Below are 23,294 nucleotides of genomic sequence, written 5' to 3' on the forward strand. Positions count from 1 at the left end.
TTCCTTCCTTCCTTCCTTCCTTCCTTCCTTCCTTCCTTCCTTCCTTCCTTCCTTCCTTCCTTCCTTCCTTCCTTCCTTCCTTCCTTCCTTCCTTCCTTCCTTCCTCCTTCCTTCCTTCCTTCCTTCCTTCCTTCCTTTCTGTCTTTCTTTCTTTCTTTCTTTCTTTCTTTCTTTCTTTCTTTCTTTATTTCCTTATTTATTTATTTATTTATTTATTTATTTATTTATTTATTTATTTATTTATTTATTTATTTATTTATTTATGTGTTTAATCGTGTTTATTTATATTATATTTTATTTTTTAATTTATATATTTTATTTAATTTTGATTTACTTCATTATTTTAATTTTTTATTTATTTTAATTTTATTTCTTAATTTTCATTTTATTTATTTTTTGTTTTATTTTTACATAATTTTATTACTTTTAAACTTGATTGATTTTTTTTATTTAATTTATTTTTATTTAATTTATTTACTACTTTATTTTACCTTCTAATTTTTACTATTTTATAAAATTATTTAATTTCAAGATTTTATTATTTAAATTAAATAATTTTTTATTCAACTACAATTTTCCTTTAATTCATTTTATTTATTTTTATTTATTTTATTTTTACATAAATGTTTTACTTTAATTTATTATTTTTAATTTAATTTATTTTGTCTACTTTATTTTACATTTTAATTTAGATATTTTAATTATTTAATTTAATTTGTAATTTAATTATTTTAGTATTAAATTAATAAAATAAAATAAAATAAAATAAAATAAAATAAAATAAAATAAAATAAAATAAAATAAAATAAAATAAAATAAAATAAAATAAAATAAAATAAAATAAAATAAAATAAACTTTTACTTTTTACTTTACTATAGTACGAAAGCAAATGTGGTCCATAGTAATGCTTAGGACAAAATTAGCCTTTTTACTGACAAAGAAGAAGAAAAAAAGTTGTGCTCTGTATATCATAAACATCACTGAATATACAGTAGGGGGATAGAACTTTAATGTTGAGGCAACTTGTCTGTATATTACTACATATCATACACAGTTCTCTGAACCTCAGTTCAATCAAGGTTTTTGCACAAGGCAAGTCATGCTTTCCTTTTGTCTAATCATAGTTTATTCACCCTCTGCAACTTCAGCAACAAAACTTGCTTACAACACAACTTTGTTCAATTTTAATTACACACTACAACATCTCTCCACACACAGTTAACATGCTAAAGCATTTACAATAGCTCCATCCAATCATAGAGCATCTTACCGTCCATGTGACCTGTATGGTGGTGGGGCTGAGGACCACAGGGTTGTGTAGCCGCACAATAACCTCACCGAGCTCCTTCTGCACATGTCTGTGATCCACACCCTGTGCTGGAGGACTTATATCTGTAAAGAGACACACAGAAGTCAGTGCTATAACCTCTTATAAAGCTCCAACAGTGCTAAATTACTGTCCAGTACAACGTAATCCCTTAAATACAATTTAATCCCCTAAAAGAGCGACGAGGAGGCATTCTCACTGACTCCAGCACAGCTTCAACCCAACCACTGAGGTTACATCCAGCCCAAGGTCTAGGAATCAGTCACCCCTAATGAACATCCAGAGAACTGTGGCATCTAAATCGAATCTTTTTCCAGTCCTTTTTTCGACTGGTAATGATCATTAAGGTACCAGAGAGGGCTCTAACTCACTTATACACTCCAAAAGTAGACACTGTTTGTTGTACATTATAAACCGTCTCTGGAGCTAATGAGTGTATGGCACTGTTCGACTGTGTGGCATCTAGATCTTGTTCTTAAGCAAGAGCTAGGATTTAATTGGAAGTTGTTGTCACGGAAACCATTTGTTTTGACAATTAGAATTTGTGTGGTCGTCATGATTAACAATTTCAAGGTAGACCATTGTAAATTGTCTGATGCTCAGTTAAACCCTTTCAAATTTTCATTATCATTAAAAGAGTGATTGATTATTGCGATTATTGGGATTATTGGTATAACTCATGGTAATTCCTATAACACTAAGATTAGCTAATCGTGAAAAAAACGTGATAATAATGATTACTGTGTGCATTATACTTGTGATATTACATTGTATTCAGCTCTAAATAGAATATACACACAATTACAGACATATACCTTGAGTGCGGACGGGTTCAGACATGGGGCTCGGGTCACTCAGGCCTTGGACGTTGACCGCTCGTACCATGAACAGGTAGATGGTGTTGGGGCGAAGACCCTTAATGGTGTACTGCGTGGTCTTGACGTGATCGGCAACAGTCTGCCAGCTGTTGCTCACCGATTGGCTGAATGCAAATGAGGCACAGTGATGTCAGAGTTACTTAGTCACAAAATTTTGTGGTTGCAATACTCAAGGACAGTCAATAACATTGTGCCAACTTCAGGTTGTAGGCCACAACCGATACCTTTCAATTTTTTTGTACACTCGAATTGTGTAAAGAGATGCATTTCCCATGTTTTAAATAATCTGAAAATATTTAGAAAAGATTTGCTTTCAACTCAAATTCTTATTGTTGCCAATTAAGAATCTACTTCAAGCCTACTTTGAGAGTACTTAACAGGAACAATTAATCTTTCAGTAAAGACTGTGAACACACCCCTAAAGGCAAAACAAATAAAATTATTACAGAATTTGTACCTGAATGCTTCTATGACATATGTAGAGATGGCTGATGCTCCGGGAAGGCCTGGCTGCCAGGACAATGACACACTGTTTTTAGTGACATCTGTGACCTGAGGTTTGGAAGGAGGTCCTGGAAGCTCGTTCTCATCCCGATCTTTAACTACAACAAGACTCCCAGACTCTGAAGAAAGGAAATAGAATCAGGAAATCAATCTGATTCTAGAAGAACCGAATTACTTACAAAGTGTACAGTTTCAAACAAATACCTTTGACCTCCAAGAAAGCACTCCATGATGTTTCCCCACTAGAACTTGCAGCCACACAAGTATAGATCCCAGAATCAGAGAGCTGAAAAATAGAAACAAAACAGGTCGATTTACCTTCTTTTGTGTAATTCCCTCCCACTTAGAGGTCTCCCAACATGCTTTAGTGTAAGTCCCTCCTACTTAAAGCTCTCCCAACCTGCATTGGTGTAAGTCCCTCCAACTTAGAGGCTTCCCAATCTGCATTGGTGTAAGTCCCTCCAACTTAGAGGTTTCTCAATCTCCATTGGTGTAAGTTCCTCCCACTTAGAGGTCTTTTCAACCTGCTTTGGTGTAAGTCCATCTCTCTTAGAGGTACTCCAACATACTTTGGTGTAAGTCCCTCCCACTTAGAGGTCTCCCAACCTGCTTTGGTGTTAATCCCTCTAACCAAGGCGTCTCCCAACCAGGATTGGTGTTCCTACCACTTAAAGGTCTTACAACATGTTTTGGTGGAAGTTCCTCCCACCTAGAGGTCTTCCAACCTGCATTGGTGTAAGTTCATCCTACTTAGAGGTCTTCCAACCTGCATTGGTGTAAGTTCATCCTACTTAGAGGTCTTCCAACCTGCTTTGGTGTAAGTTGTACCCTCTTAGAGGTACTCCATCATGCTTTGGTGTAAGTCTCTCCCACTTAGAGTTCTACCAATCTGCATTGGTGTAAGTCCCTTACACTTAGAGGTCTTCCAACCTGCTTTGGTGTAAGTTCTACCCTTTTAGAGGTACTCCATCATGCTTTGGTGTAAGTCTCTCCCACTTAGAGGTCTCCCAACCTGCTTTGGTGTTAATCCCTCCTACCAAGATGTCTCCCAACCTGGATTGGTGTAAGTCCCTCCCACTTAGAGTTCTGCCAACATGCTTTGGTGTAAAGTCCCTCCCATTAGAGGTCTACGAATCTGCTTTGGTGTAAGTCACTCCCACTTAGAGGTCTTCCAACCTCTATTGGTATAAGTCCCTCCCACTTTTATGTCTCTGGGCTGCAGCAAAATATATTTGCCACTGCCTACTAGTGTTTCAGAAGAATTATTGCCAAAGCAGCAACTTAATGACAGTGGCATTGGCTATGTGCAGGGGAAGCACTTTGGGGTATGATGATCACTCATTGCAGAAGTATAAATTTGGCGTTACTCTTCAAATCATCACACATTGGGAATTCACTAAATGGCTAATTAGATGAACAGTAAGCCCAAGCTTTCGATCCCAGGGGTACGGTAACCTCGGCCACATTCAGTTGGCGTTGACACTAATACGGTAGATATATTCTATTTTCCGCACCCTTCAGCCAGCTTTTATCCTTGCTGGCAAATTCACAAACCAACCCACTAACCGCAATGAGAGGCAGACTAATTCATTTAAAGGGGTAGTCGCTGAAACCCTCTGGATCGCTGACAGCTGGCAGACGCCCCCCCTCTTTACCTTTCTGGGACGCTCTCCCTGTTGTTTGTTGCCTTTCATCAGGACGCCTCACATCCATTTATTAGATAAAATGTCAGAGGTGGGCAGCACTGTCAGGCATAATGGCTATTCCATCCCGAGCTGATGGGGAGGGCTTGGGGACTTTAAATTCAATATGGCCCTAAAAGTGTGTTTGTTTGTGCGTGCGTGTGCAAATGTGTGTGCAGCTGGAGCTCATCCAGCCTTCCGTAAATGATTCTTGGGAGAGATGTCGCATCCCTAAGTGATAGTATCAAACAATTTACCAAAATCAATATTTCCCATTCATCCCCGTAATGCAATATGATTCCCTCTGCCCGTCTCTGTTATGTCTTACCGATATCTGATTGAATTTTGCTGAGCTTATACATCACACTTAGACGAAGGCATTTCTGACAGCTGGTAGTCATGCAATCATACACAAATGGTCTTAGAAATACACAATGACAGATATATATCTGAACATTCATATTAGGGATGTATTGTGTAGGCAAATATAAAAACTAGTCATTTTAATAGCTGGGGTTAAAATTATGGACTACAACTGTTAGTATTAAATATTTAATTATATATCTTTTAATTCAACCAACTTTGCCAAAGGCACAAGGCTAAATAAAATAAAATAAAATAAAATAAAATAAAATAAAATAAAATAAAATAAAATAAAATAAAATAAAATAAAATAAAATAAAATAAAATAAAATAAAATAAAATAAAATAAAATAAAATAAAATAAAATAACACATTGGTGCATACCTAATAAATGTTTCGATACAAAGGAGAAAAAAAGTATTTAGGCTTACCCGTAGACCCTTAATCTGCAGGCTGCCGAGGTCTTGCAGGGACATCCGAGGGTCTTTGCCCAGCAGACTGACCCCGTCCTTCAGCCAGCTGATGGTTGGGACTGGTTCTCCGGATGCATGGCACCTCAGAAGAGCCACACTGTCGACACCAAGAGTCTGGTTAGCTGGACCCTGCCGAATGATGGGTGGAGGGCGATCGGTCAACACTAAACCAGAGAGAGAAAAAAACGGGAAAGAACAAGAATTAAGACCAGAGGTTCCTATGTGTGCATTAACCACAGTGTAGTTTTTATAACATACCCCTTTTCTAATCTCTAAAAATTACTCTTACTGACTGAAATTAACCTCTCACTCATATCATATCAGGACTTTTTATTTATGATGAGAGAATTCAAGAAAGTGCAGATGTGGGGTACATTTTGTGCAGATGTGGGGTGCTTAAAACATACAAGGTTTTCCATAATGGGTGTGAAAGAAATGGTGTACAGTCAGCAATGCTGTCAAAACAATACCTTTTTCATGGATCTGAGTAAAAAAATATAAACTGTGTATTTTGCATGCCAGGCCAGCAGTTGGCGGTGACACTCTGTAAAGAAACACAATATTTCTGCACACACACAGTCCTGAACCTGCACATGCTTTTGAACTGAACATGTAATATGCACACAGATGATGTCACCGCATTCACAAAATCCCTATATTGTAATTTACGCTGAGAAAATAACGACAACGTTTTCAAAATGTATACTTTAAAACATGCTTTGAAAAGTTCTAAAGAAAATAGGCTCTATATGAACAAAAGTTACATGTAAAATTTCCCAATCAACAATTGTGTCCAAAAACAGATGTTAGAAACTGGCCAATTTTTACATTACACTTTAAAAAGGTGTTAGTTTACTCAAAAATTGTAATAATTACTCATCCTCATGTTGTTTCAATCCCCTGAGACATTCATTCATCTTCAGAACACAAATTAGGATATTTTAGATGGAATCTGAGAGCTCTCTCATCCACCATAGACAACAATGGTTCAAAGACGTTCAGAAAAGGAACCAAAAACATTGTCAAAACATGCCATATGACTTCAGTGGTTCAACTGCATTCATACAATTTCTTCACTTCCGCCATTAGTGAAGTTTTTTTTCCCTCTCCGCTGTCACCACTGGCTTGCATGGTTCAGGATCTATAGAGCTGCACATCGTTGGATTTGCTCTTTAATATTTGGACTCTCAGTAGTGATTATTAAAACACACTGAACTGAGCTAAACTGAACTTAACTTAAACACTACAAACTGAACTACACTGTTCCTATTTACTGTGACCTTTTATGTGAAGCTGCTTTGACACAATCTACATTGTATAAGCGCAATACAAATAAAGGTGAATTGAATTGAATTGAATACAATCCTCCAAAAACACCAAAAAATCTGTAAAAACAACTTTGTTGTCTCTTTACTCGCTATTAGAGTCAGCAACGCAGCATATAAGTGTTGTATTGCCCATAGTAAACGCACAATCTAATCTTATGGGAAAGACATTGGTGAACAAAGTTTTTTTGGCACACAAAAAAAAAGTATGCTTGGAGGTTCGTTCACAGTTCAACCTCTGAAGACACACGGACAGTTTTGACAATATTTATGGTTGTTGCTTGGTTTGCTGTCTATGAATGAAGTGAGAGCTCTTGGATTTCATATAAAAGATCTCAATTTGTGTTCCGAACATGAATGAAGGTCCCACGGGGTTTAAAAGACATGTTTGTGAGTAATTAATATTAAAATTTCGATTTTTGTGTGAACTAACCCTTAAACTGCAACACAAAATTCACCTTTTTTATTTTTATTTTGTCAGATTATCTTGAATTAGTCATTTTTGTTCATTTTGGTGGCCTTAATTAATATTCCATTAGATCAGTGTTTCCCAACCCTGTTCCTAAAGGCACACCAAAAGTATACACTTCAACCTCTTCCTAATCAAACACACCTGAATCAACTCATCAAAACATAAGAAGAGACTCTAAACCCTGAAGTTAATGGGTCAGATGAGGGAGCCATCCAAATATGTACTGTTGGTGTGCCTCTAGGAAGGGTTGGGAAACACTGCATTAGACAACATAACAAATTCAGGAAGTGGCACAAGACAGAGAAGAGAAAACAGGAAATAATTAGGAAGAAGGATCAGTGTGAAAGTGCCCAGAACACAACACAAGCCAGATCTGAGAAATTGTCCTGTGTGATGTCTTCCAATGCCTCAACATGCATCACGAATGCTAATAACTAAACCCCGGCTCTCGGTTGGTTCCAATTTTCACTACTGAAATGAATGCATTTGATTTGTCCATCTGGCCTAATATATTCTCTTTTGACATCATGACGCTAACAGCACTTCTTACATCACTGTTTCAGCACAGAACACGCTCGTCATTAAAAGTGTCTGGAAACATTAACACTGCGGCGCAGGAAGCAGGATGAAGCCATGATTGCCTTATTCCTGTACATATGGAGGTTATACGCACATTTCGTGGTCGCACCGCAGGGCAGCGTTTACCCCCCAAGCATTCTGGGAAAAACTAGGAGAAACGCTGAGTCTTGGTTTCCAGCTCACTGATGTGGCAGCGAGGTGGTTTTGTAGCTTGCATTTAGAGCTTCATTTAGGAACCAGATTCAGAGTTTCATGTATTACTATAGATCTGACTACCAGAGAGTGTGTGGTCACTTCAACATCTCATGCTGTTTAAGAGAAAACGTCCCCTCGTAAACTGCTTCTCCAAACACAAACCCACCATCCTGGAGCACACGGGTTAGTTACGTTTTTTGTGTTTTGTGACATTTACTGTATAATGACAGGTTAACAGGGTTTTGGTGTTTATAAAAAGATTTCCATCCATTTTCATTGTGTTTTCATTGGAAACCAGTGCTATTGTAGTATCGAGTCTGAATTAAAGGGTTTCTCTTTTAATTTTAAGTTGACTTCTTTTTTACTTTTATTTAGTCATCAGTGTTTAATTAAAAGAAAACAAAAACTTGACACCTAGCTGAAATGTATTTATTTATTTTTGTTTGTTATTATTATTATTATTATTATTATTATTATTATTATTAATAATAAATCCACATATTCTTTATTTTAATAATATTACTACTACTACTAATAAAAGTTACTACTACTAATAATAATAATAACTAATAAATAAAAAATACACATATTGTTTATTTGTAATAATAATAATAATAATAATAATAATAATAATAGTAATGGTAAAAATAATAATAAATAATATTAATAACTATTATTTTTATTAATAATATTATTACTACTACTACTAATAATAAAAACAACAGCAACAACATTAATAATAATAATCAATCAATAAATAAAAAACAACACATATAATGTTTCTTTTTAATAAAAATAAATAAATATATAATTATAATCATTATAATAATAATAATTATTATTATAATAAATAAATTATAAATAAATAAATAAATAAATAATTGTTTATTTGTAATAATAATAATAATAATAATAATAATAATAATAATAACATTATTATTATAATTATTATAATTATAATAACAATAATAATAATAATAATAATTATTATTATTATTATTATTATAAATAAAACACAATGTTTTGTTTATTTTTAATAATATTAATAATAACTAATAAATAAAAAACAACACAATTATTGATTATTTTTGAATAATAATAATAATAATAATAATAATAACAACAATAATAATAGCAATAATAATTAATAAATAATAAATAATAAATAAATAAATAAATAAACACATATTGTTTATTTTTTAAATAACAATAGTAATAATAATAATTCTAATAATTATTATTCTTAATATAATTATAATTAATAAAAACAACACTTACTGTTTATTTTTAATAATAATAGTAATAATAGTAATAATAATTACTGAAAATCAAAATTACACACATAGTGTTTATTTTTAATAATAATAATAATAATAATAATAATAATAATAATAATAATAATAAATAAAAACAACATATTTATTGTTTGTTTTTGAATAATAATAATAATAATAATAATAATAATAATAATAATAATAATAATAATAATAATAATAATAATAATAATAATAATAATAATAATAATAAACACATATTATTTACTTTTTAAATAACAATAGTAATAATAATAATTATTATTATTCTTATTATAATTATAATAATTATAATAAATAAAAACAACACTTACTGTTTATTTTTAATAATAATAATAATAATAATAATAATAATAATGATAATAATAATAATAATAATAATAATAATAATAATAACTATAATTACTAATAAATAAAAAACAACTCACTATATATAAATATATATTTTTTAATAATCTTTCGAAAAATAATTTCAAATGAATCCATGATCTATGGATTGAGATTATATTGGATCCATGATGAGATTTAAATATAAAAACTTGATTTAAACTACAACATTAAATCGAGAGTCATTTATAATCAAAAACTATCTAAAAATCAACTCTGTGGGAATGCGTCCCTCACAGTGTATTCTAATCTACAAACAGGCATCAAAAGCCCCTCGAGATGCACCGTGCAGTTATTTCTCTAATAATAATACAATAATCATACCCGTGTCCTGTCTCCTGCCTCTCTAAGGACACTTTAATTAGCAGGTGTGAATTAATGAGGAAAAAGCCAGAGCCTCCTAATTACAGACGGCACCTCTAACCCTTAAATACAGCTTCAAACGCAGTCCTCTTTCATTCTCTGTTGCGTTACTATTTGTCTCGCTCTGAATAAAGGATGGTATTTATATTGTCCAAATCTCCATCGGAATGCCTCATTTGGGCTCAGGGATGAAGAGTTGCCATCCTAATTCATCAATGTGGATTACGGCGCGCTGAGGTTAAACCCCAGAGTGCTTTGCTGGCGCATCCATCAGGCCAGTTTAAACCCTAGAGACGCGTGTGCAGATATAGAGACTGATGGAGCAGAATGGCTGGATCTGGATTAAAGCTGCATGCGCTCTACCGAGTCAGGCTTTACTGCACTTGAACTTGACTAGACTGCAGTTGAATTAAATGGTCTGATCTGATCCTTGCTTAAGGGACATGTCTGAAATAGGGAGTTTCAAGAAAAACTGAGCGAAAAAAAAAACAACAAAAAATTGGTTGAAGAACATGGGCTGCGTCCGAAATCGCTTACTACTCAGCAGGGTACTACATTTAAATTTAAATTTACTACTCAACCGTTAGACAAGTACGTTCTGTACAGTATGAATGTGAGTAGTATGAATGGAACTTGGATGTACAACATCCACCATTTTGTTATGATCACGTGTCCTACCTGCGCATTCCCATTCATGAATTCTCTCTCAGGGCATAATGGGATAGTGTAGCGTACATTGGATGCGCACTTCAGCATCTCACCGGAAGTAGTAAGTCATCCGAGCACTTCTTGCATACTGTTTTTCGAATCCTATGAATTCGGACATACTACTCGGCTCGCAAACTGAATTTAGCATACTTTATAGTATGGAAGTATGCGATTTCAGACGCAGCCATAATCTCGCCGGAAGTAGTAGGCTATCCAGGTGCGTCTCGCATACTGTTTTTCGAATTCTATAAATTCAGACATACTACTCGTCTCATATATTGTTTTTAGCATACTATATAGTATGGAAGTATGCGATTTCAGAAGCAGCCATAATCTCGCAGGAAGTAGTAGGTCATCCAGGTACTTCTCGCATACTGTTTTTCGAATACTATAAATTCAGGCATACTACTCGGCTTATATACTGTTTTAGCGTACTATATAGTATTGAAGTATGCGATTTCAGACACAGCCATAATCTCGCCTGAAGTAGTAGGTCATCCAGGTACTTCTCGCATTCTGTTTTTCGAATACTATAAATTCAAGCATACTACTCGGCTTGTATACTGTTTTAACATACTATATAGTATTGAAGTATGCTATTTCAGACACAGCCATAATCTCGCCGGAAGTAGTAGGTCATCCAGGTACTTCTCGCATACTGTTTTTCTAATACTATAAATTCAGGCATACTACTCGGTTTGTATACTGTTTTAGCGTACTATATAGTATTGAAGTATGCAATTTCAGACACAGCCATAATCTCGCCGGAAGTAGTACTGTAGGTCATCCAGGTGAAGGAACAAACAAATGAGCGAGCGAATAAATGAGTGAGCGAACGAACAAAGGAACGAGTGAACGAATGAACAAGCAAGTGATCGAGTGAGCAAACAAACGAGTGAATCAACGAACAAACGAACGAGTAAGCGAACGAATGAACAAACGAACGAGCGACCGAGTGAACGAGAGAACGAATGAACGAAGGAGAGAGCGAACGAATAAACAAGAGAGCAAACGAACGAAGGAGAGAACAAATAAACGCGTGAACGAATGAGCGAATGAGTGAACGAGTGAATGAACGAATGAACAAACGAGCAAGCGAGCGAGCGAATGAACGAATAAACGAACGAATGAGCGAAAAATAAAGGAACAAAGGAACGAATGAAGGAAGGAATAAAGGAAAAAAATGAATGAACAAACTCCATTAAACCAATAGAATAATGGGATTTTTTGTAAGAATGTCTATTGCTATTGGCTGCATAAACGAACAAGGTGTTTATCCACCTACTAACTAAACAGAAAACAAACAAAGGCATAAAAACATGAGGTGACATTGTGTACTGTCTGCTAAAAGTAGGTCTTTTGGTTTATGTGTGAGTGTAATAAGACTATGTGATATAATGTGTGTGTGTGTCGGCGTGACATGATGGAGTGTTGTTCATCTGACGGGACAGTTTTGGACAGCGTGAAGGCCTTGGTGTCGTCTGGCAGCAGACATTTTTCATCAAATCTCTCCTTGAACCCGTCCGGCTCCCATCGCCACCTCAAACAGCCACTAAATCACACTTTTCCTCCAGCGCAGGTGTGGCCGTGACCCTCCTCCTCTACTGTCCCTGTCATCTCTCTTCACTGTCATCTTCCATAACACCTCACACACACCCAACCAAATCCACATGTACACACACACATTGGTTTTCTATCTTAGTGAGGACACTGCATAGACCATATTCCATTGTTTTTATATAAGGTTAATGATATTTTCTATGGCCTAATCCTACCTACAGTTGAAGTCAGAATTATTGGCCCCCCTGTGTATTTTTGTTCCCCAACTTCTCTTTAACGGCAAGACAAATTTTTCAACACATTTCTAAACATAATTGTTTTAATAACTAATTTCTAATAACTGATTTATTTTACCTTTGCCATAATGACAGTACATAATATTTTACTAGATATTTATCAAGATACTAGGAAATTGCAATTTTAAAACGTAACTAGGTTAATTATGTTAAATAGGCAAGTTAGGGTAATTAGGCAAGTCATTGTATAACAGTTGTTTGTTCTGTAGACTATCCAAAAAATATATAGCTTAAAGGGGCTAATAATTTTGACCTTAAAATGGCTTTAAAAAAATAAAAACTGCTTTTATTGTAGCCCAAATAAAAAAAAATTTACTTTCTCCAGAAGAAAAAATATTATAGGAAATACTGTAAAAAAGTCCTTCCTCTGTTAAGCTTTGTTTGGAAGATATTTAAAAAAAAGACAAAAAATTCACAGGAGGGCTAATAATTGTGACTTCAACTGCCTATTTGTAAACACTCTCCATCGTATTTTTTACTTATCTCAATGTTACAACTTCAACTACAACTAAATTCATAGACATATTATCATCAAGGTTCATAACACCTGAACTATCGCTAAACCCAATACTCAAAGCAACTTTACCAACATGTTTTTGTAGCTACACACTGTAAAAGCACTTTGAATTGCCACTGTGTATGAAATGTGCTATATAAATAAACTAACCTAAAAATAAATCTTGCTGACTCAAATTTTTTAGTTGAATCTAATTAACTTTGCTAGTCATCTCAACTTACACCAATCAAACTGACTAAAAATATTAAGTTAAACTTTGTATAACTTACAAAAATGTACAACACTGAAAAAAGAGTTGCATGCAAAACTGTTGCAAACTATTTATTTGTGTTGAATTTAAACAAACAAATTACATTTAATAATTCAAAATTGAGTAAATCCAAGGAATCATCTTTGAATAATTTTTTTCAATGAAAGTTAACTTTTTATCATTACATTTTTTTACAGTGTAAGAGAAATAGTGTCATAAGATATATACAGTTGAAGTCAGAATTATTAGCCCCCTTGTTTGTTTTTTTCTCCAATTTCTGTTTAACGGAGGGACGATTTTTTTTTAAACATTTCTAAACATAATAGTTTTAATAACTCATTTCTAATAACTGATTTATTTTATCTTTGCCATGATAACAGTAAATAATATTTGACAAGATATTTTTCAAGAAACTTCTATACAGCTTAAAGTAACATTTAAAGGCTTAATTAGGTTAATTAGGTTAACTAGATAGGTTAGGGTAACTAGGCGAGTTATTGTATAACGATGGTTTGTTCTGTAGACTATCAGAAAAAAAATACAGCTTAAGGGGCTAATAATGTTGACCTTAAAAAGGTTTTAAAATTTTTTTTTATTTTATTCTAGCCGAAATAAAACAAATACGGAAGAAAACATATTAACGGACAGACTGTGAAAATTTCTTTGCTCTGTTAAACATAATTTAGGAAATAAATAAAAAAAAAACAATTCAAAGGGGGGCTAATAATTTCAAACAGACTTCAACTGTATATATATATATATATATATATAAGATCAAAATCCAGTTTCTGTGTCACTAATGCCGAGTTTAGACTGCATTTTCCACAATTTTAGCCCCAATTTTGACTCGCCGACAGGTTTTGAGAAATCGCTCACAAATGCCTTAAATTACAGGCAGAATGGTGCTCATTCACATGAGTAGCAATCACACAGTGTGAACTATCAAAGACGCGATCTGAGAGAATTGCTGATGAGTTTCTCATCTGACACACGTGAGATATTTGGCATGCTAAATATCTGGAGCTGTCTGTGATTCAAATCATGCTGTGTGAAAGTGTTCTTATTGAAAATAACATTGGCGATTACCTACAGCCAATGAGAGTGCAGCATCCACAAGTGTTGGTATCTGCAGCGGGAGGTTGGGGGAGAAGTTAAAAGGGCTTCTTTTCGGTCTATTTGGACCCAAGAAATGATGGAAAAACTAATGTAAATTTGGCAGGAGCACCCGTGTCTGTTTGACGTGTCATCTGATTAATATCACAACTGGGTTGAAAATGAAAAAAAAGGTTTAAGAGAAATAGCTTATTCCCTTCAAAACCCAGGTGAGCAAAATAAGTACTTTTATACCCCAGTAAGGTTTCTTTCTCATTATGTAGTTAATAACTAAATATATACTATGTGACATTGTATTATTTCCATGTCACTTCTCATGTGTGTTTGGTTGTGAGACGTAGTTTGTGGACCGAGACAAAGTTGTCTGCGATTCATCCTATTGTAAAGTCATGCAGTATGAAACCCTGTGTTGCCGATCCATCTTGCAGTGTAAACACAGCAGCGACGGAATGCTAGCCCAGATAGACATGCAGTGTGAAAACATCTATGACACGACTACTTTGAAAATCATGCAGTCTGAACTCAGCATAATGCAGTGTAATCTGAACGGCTCATTTTTCCACATGTTTTCAGAGAAAGGCTTAGAAAAACAAAGCTAATAGTTTAATCATTCTCAGATTTTCTGTGTTGGCAGATGCACTGACATCCTAATTAAAACACTCCAACATGGAAAAACTGCAGATTTTCATGATATGTCCCCTTTAAGACAGGACCACCTTATTTTCTATGCTTTGCAGTCAAGCATAACAGCTGTCTTATCTCTTAAAGGAATTACATTGTACTGTTAAACTGAAGATGTAGTTGAAAAGTTCACACAAACTGACTTTCTGCTACTTTTCCCCTTTCAAGCGAAGCTCTCTTACACAACGCAACACAAACGTTTTATTGCCAAAGCAATTTTTTTCCATCACAAGCATGTGAAGTTTTCAAGGACGCTTGTTTTCACTCCCCTCTCAAGCTGAAATGAAGTTTTCCTCCTGTCAAGAGAAGTTCAGAGAGACGCGCTCCTGTAATATTCAGAATTCAGGGTCGCTATTCATTTCACACAGCGAGGCAGAATCAATGCGGAGCGGCGCGAGCTCAAGGCCACATTCCAATTCAGCTCTTAATGTGGATCCGGAGGCAACACAAGTGCTTTTCAGATGACATTTATCTTTCTGCCAGTACTTTTTTTTTGTATGGGGATATGGAGGCCTTCATTTGTGTCGGGTGCGGAACGTGTAGGCTGACATATGAATGAGAGAAAATGAAAAGAGAGCGGCAGCGAGTGGAATAATAGAGCTTTAACCAGTTGAAAAAAGAAATAAATAAATGAAACATCTTTTGATTTTATTTATTCAAGCAAGGTTAACACTAAATATTTGCGCAAATTTGCTAACGTCATAAAATGTTGGGTGGAAGCAGCTAACTAAAAGTAAAGCTATACAAGTAAAATCACATTTACTGTAAGTAAACATACTTCACTTCAGCAATTGGCCAAGGAAATATTTATCTTTAATTGACTAAAATAATACAAATATTTAACTTTATTTAACTGTATAGATAAAAAAAATAACTACCTATTAAAAAAAAAATAGAATAGTTATTCAGTGACTAAAATAGACCTACATTTCAATTTGAATTGACTGGTAATTTCTGCCTGGATATTATATTTTAGGCATATGTCATTAAATGTGAAATGCAGTACAGATTAATATTCAAAATGAGTGGCGGGAGAAGGTAGATTCCTTCTAACAAAAGAGACTGTCCGTGTTTGATTTTCTTTACACGATAGTGCCGTCGAACTGTTGTATAAACGCAATATAAACTCGTAGCAGTGCGATGTGGCTGTATATCGTCACTGGTGGGACACTAAGGCCAACGCACACCTCCCACCAATGCCGATATACAGCCACATCGCACTGTGTGATATTGCTCATATATATATATATATATATATATATATATAAGTTGAAGTCAGAATTGTTAGCCCCCTGTTTTTTCCCCAAATTCTGTTTAACGGAGAGAAGATTTTTTCAACACATTTCTAAACATAATTGTTTTAATAACTCATTTCTAATAACTGATTTATTTTTATCTTTGTCATGATGACAGTAAATAATATTTGACTAGATATTTTTCAAGACACTTCTATACAGCTTAAAGTGACATTTAAAGGTGCAACTAGGTTAATTAGGTTAACTAGGCGAGTTAGGGTAATTAGGGTAACAAGTTATTGTATAACAATGGTTTGGTTCTGTAGACAGACAAAATAAAAATATAGCTTAAAGGGGCTAATAATATTGATCTTAAAACGGTTCATAAAAATAAAAAACTGCTTTTATTCTAGCCGAAATAAAACAAATAAGACTTTCTCCAGAAGAAAAAATATTATCAGACATACTGTGAAATTTTCCGTGCTCTGTTAAACATCATTTGGGAAATATTTAAAAAAGAAAAAAAAAATTAAAAGGGGGGCTAATAATTCTGACTTCAACTGTATGTATATATATATATATATATATATATATATATATATATATATATATATATATATATAATATATATATATATATATATATATATATATATATATATATATATATATATATGTGTGTGTGTATATGTGTGTGTGTGTGTGTGTGTGTGTGTGTATTATTTTGCTAAATAAATAATGTATAAAATAAATGAAATAATGAAAAATATAAAATAATATAAAACTACAAATGTTATCATTCAAATAAATATATATACTGTATAACACAATGATATTATTAATATATTTTTTAATGTAATTTTATTTATTTTAAATACTTCAGTAACTTCAGAAATAACTTCATTTTGTCACAAATGCAGGAAGAACATGCAGGAAATGTATTACTTCGTAAAAGTTTGTTAAAATTTTGAAAATCAAAATATAAAATAAATAAAATCAAGATCAAACAAAGCAGCACAATGAAACACAAGCAAGGTAAGAAAGCCCTGCTTTAGTCAGATCCACCCCAGTGCTTACCGTCTGTGACCTCAAGCTGTGCTTTGGCCAGGATGCTGCCCGCCACCGTCAGGGCCTGGCAGATATAATAGCCCGCATCTGCCCGCTGGACCGCCGTGATGGTCAGATCTCCACTGGGCGACACCGAGAAACGACTGTTGGGCTGCTGGGGTTGATTTGGAAACAGGAGGTTCTGCACAAACAAAGAAGAGAGAGAGAAAAAACTAAGTGAGGAGCATTTCTAGGCAAAACCTTGAAGCTGAATCCTGCCGCTATTGGAATAGAAAACAGCAGGGTGGACATTTTACGCATTAGAGGTGGCAAACAATTATCGGTATTATCAAGTAATAAAACTGCAAAAGGAATTACAGTGGATTGACTTTTAATATTCAAAATTGCCTAACCTGTTTGCTAAGTCGGACTGTGTGTAACCCCTCACTGAGAGTATCCATTGTGTCCAAATGACTCCAGTAATTGCTTTGTGCTGCGTTGTTTACTCACTCTGTCTGACATGGCTGTTATGTTTGAAAATTAAATCTGCTGGAAAGGAGGAGGCCAGGCGATTCAAAGCAAATTCACCACCAGTGCCCAGTTTAGCCCGTTTGCTAATTACAGCAGATAACAAGCTGGGTTCGTTAATGGCCATCATTGACAGAGCCCTCACATTTACCTCAGGTTTTATATCCTTGAGATCTCTCCACTCTTCCTTTCATTTTCTCTCTCTCTCTCTTTTGATTTCTGAATCCTCATAGCTGACCGACAGAAACTGAAAGGCATTAGCCGGATTCAATTACACCTAATGACTTTAATGCTCCAAATTATGCTCCAAATGATGTTTTTTTTTCTCTCTTTCTTTCTTTCGCTCTTTTTTTTTTAATTAGCCTCTCACACATGATAGATGTTGGGTCCATTATCCTCAAGTGTGACTGAGAGGCTTCTCTCAGCACTAATGACTCAATAACGGCTTTAATTTTGCCTTTTTAACAAATACCTTCATATCTTACTTTAGAGAGGAATGGTAGGACAGAAAGTGCAATAGAATGCATTTAATATTGAAATTAAGGCTTAAATCCACCTGGATTTCTCAATTTGTTTCTAAAACCTACTGCTATAATGGTAACACGTTCAACAGATATGAAGTTATTGAAGTTCGTGTGAACTGGAAGTTGATGAGACTTTTATATAAGTATGTTGTTGTAGTTCCAAATAAAATGGAATACAGAGTAGAGGGCGGGGCTTTATTTTTGTGCATAATTCCTTTGTAGCAAACTAAAGGTAAGAGGGGTGTGGTTAAGAATACTGTGGCTAAAACCATCAAACTGATGTCAACAGAGAAGGATCGCCACTTCTAATGCAGAAGCAAATGGTGAGACCTTGATTGTAGATTACTAAACTTTTTTTTTGTTTGTTGGTGAATTAACTTGCATATATGTGTGTTAGCAAAATAACATATTTAAATTTTGATTTCACATGGACTTTTAAATTGTTGTTCGGTGACCCGTCAGTATGACTTGCATCGCTTCTTTAATAAACAAGTTTAAGTTGTTTGCAAAGTTGGTCCCAAGTGGCCACAGTCCTGCAGTGTTTGGCTCCTACCCTACATTAACATACCTAAACACCCTTGGACCAGCTAATCAAGTTTTACAGACTCACTAGAGACTGACGATGCGTTCCAAAAGAGATATCTGGGGTGAAAACAATCAAAGCTACCATATTTTGAAGGGTACAACTAATAGACATTTTGGGTATCCATGATCCTTTGTGCAGGGAAATTGTTTTGTGTTCCTCTGGGAAGGGTTCATCCCTAATCCAGGGATTCATAAACTTGGTCCTGGAGATCCAGTGTCCTGCATATTTTAGTTCCAACCCCAATTAAACACACCTGAACCAGCTAATTAAGCTTTATTTAGGTACACTAGAAACTTCCAGGCAGGTGTGTTTAAGGAAGTTGGAGCTAAACTATGCAATACACCGGCCGTCCAGGGCCGAGTCTGGACACCACTGTCCTAATCTATTTGAAACTGTCACTCTGCACTCTACAAATGAAATGTAGAGTAAATTTGATAGATGTAAAGGGCGCCAAGTAGGACATGTTTCTGGATTAACATCTATATTGATCCTGGAACAACATTCCAATCAGCCAATCAGAATTAAGGGATAGGTTTACAGTTTATTTTAAGTTTAGGCTTACAGTTTATGCATTCTACATGAGTGTTATCCAACTATTATTCCCTTCTGATTTTGGGAATAATTTGGTTTAGGGGTAGGGAATAGGTATGGATTACATTTTCGAACAAAAATGATGCTCCAGGATCAACATAGACTTGGCAAAACCGTGACGTGCATGTAAGGGTCCATGGATCTACCACTGGAGAAAACTCAATGTCCAACTTGGATCGTATGTGCTTTCAAATCCAATCATGTTAGCCATGATGCCCATTGACTTTCAGTCAGAAGTTCTCTACAGCAGTGTTTCCCAACCCTGTTCCTGGAGGCACACCAACAGTACATATTTTGAATGTCTCCCTTATCTGACCCATTAACTTCAGGTTTTGGAGTCTCCTCTAATCTTCTGATGAGTTGATTCAGGTGTGTTTGATTAGGGAGAGGTTGAAAATGTGTACTGTTGGTGTGCCTTCAGGAACAGGGTTGGGAAACACTGCTCTACAGGGTGGGTCATTTATATGGATACACCTTAATAAAATGGGACTGGTTGGTGATATTAACGTCCTGTTTGTGTCACATTAGTATATGTGAGGGGGGCTCATGAAAGAATAAAGTTACGTTATATCCAAGCACACCATTGTTTTTCCTGTAAAATTCTCAATAAGTTTGATGTCACATGACCCTCTTCCTATTGAAAAACAAACTTTGGATCCAAGATGGTCGACTTCAAAATGGCCACCATGGTCACCACCCATCTTGAAAAGTTTGCTCCCTCACATATACTAATGTGCCATAAACATGACGTTAATATCACCAACCATTACAATTTTATTAAGGTGTGTCCATATAAATGGCCCACCCTGTATATTGTATCCTGCCATTTTCAAAACATTTTTTTTGCGTAAACTCTGAAACTGAAAGTGGAAAATGAAAATAGATCAATTCAAACCTAAAGTTTAAGGCACAAATATTGGAGACTAGCTAAAATGCGGTTGCATAGCAAGCATCGGGAATGGATCAACAGGCAGAAATAATCCACAATATATCAGCTTTATCCCTGCTGAAAAATCCATCTTAAACCAGCCTAGGCTGGTTGGCTGGTTTTAGCTGGTTGACCAGCCTGGTTTTAGAGGGGTTTTGGCCATTTCCAGGCTGGTTTCCAGCCATTTCCAGCCTTGTCTTAGCTGGTCAGGCTGGAAAATGACCAGCTAAATCCAGCTAAAACCAGCTTGACCAGCCTGGTTTAAGCTGGACATAGCTGGTTTTAGCTGGTCATTTTCCAGCCTGACCAGCTAAGACAAGGCTGGAAATGGCTGGAAACCAGCCTGGAAATGGCCAAAACCCCTATAAAACCAGGCTGGTCAACCAGCTAAAACCAGCCCACCAGCATAGGCTGGTTTAAGCTGGTTTATTCAGTAGGGATTATATCAGGATGATAATGATAACATCAAGTATAACTTTTAGCATCATATACCAGTATGGTAGTCAATATACCGTGCATCCCCACAACTGAACACTGCTGGTTGCTGGAATATGTTTACCAAATGCATTGCCTGCAATTGCTAATATACCTAAAGCATGTAGAGTACATTAACCACTACCCTAAAGCTTCAACATGAAAAAGAGCACAGTACTGTAGGTTAAGGGAAATATGAAAGAGAATAATGTGTTCTTACCTGACTTCCTTCTTTCTGCCAGAAGACTGCCGGCTGTGGGTTCCCTTTAGTCTCGCAGGGGAAGCTGGCGGTGCGTCCCTGTGCCACAATCTGATCCCGTGGCCTGATCACGAACTGCGGTGCAGCTAAGCCAAGAACCAAAGACATTGACATTACACCATACCCTCACACACACAAATGCACACCAACATACACACGCTGATCAGTGGGAACATCAGGCATCCACAAGCATGGTCTGCCGAGGTCACGGAGACAGAGCTTCCATGCATTAGCCCGTTTTTGACAGCATTCGGCCTTTGGGTTTATCTGTTTGCTTTGACCACAAACAGCAAGGACAGCAACAGCAACCACGGGAAGCCATTCATCCAGGTGGGGCCGCAGATGGCGGTACCGAATGAATGACGGGCAGCTTTCAGGCATGGCCGTGCTGCAGTCACAACACCAGAGGGAGGGTGGGTCATTCCGGTCAGGACACACGAAGAGGACATAGTATGTTTGTTTGTCACACGTAGAACCTGCGTGGACACTTTTCGAGTAAGTGGGTTTAAAGACTTAATTTAAGCTAAACATACTAATGCTGTATCCAAAATCATCCCCAATGGACTCTTTTCACATTTTCTAGGTTTCTTAAGTCATCATAGTTGGATAAACTTAGAGTGCAGTTAATGGTGCAACAATTTTTCTTTTTACAATCCTATTTGCTGAAATAATAAAAGAAAAACTCTACGATGGTGTAATCAAGAATTTCAGAAAAAGTAAAAAAAAATACAGTATGAGACTGATAACGGCAGCCAGAAGAAAGAAAAACATCAAATTTACTCTCCTGCCCCTGTAGACGCTGCATTAAGGCTGATTTATACTTCTGTTTCAAACACACGCTTATGATCCGGCGCAGTCTTCGCGTGGTCACATAATCCCTTGCCGTGGCTGATGCCTACGCTGATGTGCACCTCTAAAAAAATTTAGTAGCGCTAGTGATTGGTCGGCTTGGTAACATTGACGAGCATGGCCGGTGCTGACAGCCGCAAGCCCGATGGAGCGATTGTTTACAAGTGTCAAGTCCCGTGAAGGAGCTCCTAATGGAAACTTTTGTTTTGTGTTTACCTTATGATTAAGGTTGCTGTATGTCAGCCGGTTCCTGCCTCTGAATGAGCGAATTTTAGCTACTTTTAGCGTTCAGAAAAAAAAAACACCCGCAAAGAAACTCGACAGAAGTGTTATTGCAGAGAAACATAAACAGCATGCAGAAGTATAAATGCATGACTATGCGCAAGGCAGGCACTGTGGGTCACGCCGACCACTTGTATTTTATACATACATAAATATATATGAATATTCAAAAAAATCTAAATATTAAAAACGTTCAAGGATTTAAGATGTTGTTGACCATTAAATGTCTTGTGAAAAGGGTCCATACGCTCATTCAATATTCCCAACATTAGTCTACTAATATAGTCCACTTAAAGTGTAAATGACACTGAGTTCCCCAGAACCGACACTTGAGGTCATTTTATTTGTGCTTTACTTGTTAATAAATCACTAAGATGGATTAGATTTTCAGATTCTTGGAGAGACTGTGTGATAGTTATTTAACACTTAGCGTACTGTCTATTAGTATTGAAACAAAGTATTTTGATTTCTATCATGTATACTTTAATGAAATATTATTTTATTTTTAAATTACACTGATAAGATTCCACAGTGGATGTGGATCTTGTGGTAAGACGAGGAAATTCATTTGTCATATAAACTTTCAAAGTGCATTATGGGTATATAATAGCTGTTAAGTGTACATTGGTCGTACCCCCTTTATTGTGGTGCATTGTGGGACTGATTAAGTTGATTAATTCCACTTTAGAACATCCACTATAGTTTCTGGCACTAAAAACGGGCATTAGAAATGGCTGCTCTCTCAAACAGAGCAATATTTAAGGATATAAGGGGCAATTCCGGATACAGCCTTATCTATTCCTGCATCGAAGACAAGCAGAGGTTACAAGCTGGACAAGCTTGGACAACATCAAAATGGCTGTTGTCTCTTTAATGGTGATCATTTTCTATTCTCAGCGGCAGCTTAGGTCAAATTCTCACAGAATGATTTTTTTTTTTGATGCCTTGCGTCACACTTAGCAAAATATTTTTAACCTCTCAACTCACCCGGCACAGAAACTCATT

The 23,294-nt window shown here is 35.5% G+C and overlaps 1 protein-coding gene across 12 annotated transcripts in view; it reads right to left on the reverse strand.

Moving 5' to 3' along the window:
- robo2 (roundabout, axon guidance receptor, homolog 2 (Drosophila)) overlaps positions 1-23,294 on the reverse strand; it is a 687,764-nt gene that overhangs the window by 106,542 nt on the left and 557,928 nt on the right. For all 12 annotated transcript variants that reach the window (XM_056473160.1, XM_056473157.1, XM_056473158.1 and 9 more), the window contains 7 exons: positions 21,120-21,244; positions 17,299-17,470; positions 5,187-5,392; positions 2,915-2,996; positions 2,664-2,829; positions 2,144-2,310; positions 1,272-1,393 (listed from right to left, as the gene is read on the reverse strand). In XM_056473160.1, the coding sequence (XP_056329135.1) occupies positions 1,272-1,393; positions 2,144-2,310; positions 2,664-2,829; positions 2,915-2,996; positions 5,187-5,392; positions 17,299-17,470; positions 21,120-21,244 (1,040 nt within the window). The remainder of the gene's footprint in view (positions 1-1,271; positions 1,394-2,143; positions 2,311-2,663; positions 2,830-2,914; positions 2,997-5,186; positions 5,393-17,298; positions 17,471-21,119; positions 21,245-23,294) is intronic.

Source organism: Danio aesculapii, chromosome 15 (genome assembly GCF_903798145.1).
Source record: "Danio aesculapii chromosome 15, fDanAes4.1, whole genome shotgun sequence".
Taxonomy (NCBI): Eukaryota; Metazoa; Chordata; class Actinopteri; order Cypriniformes; family Danionidae; genus Danio; species Danio aesculapii.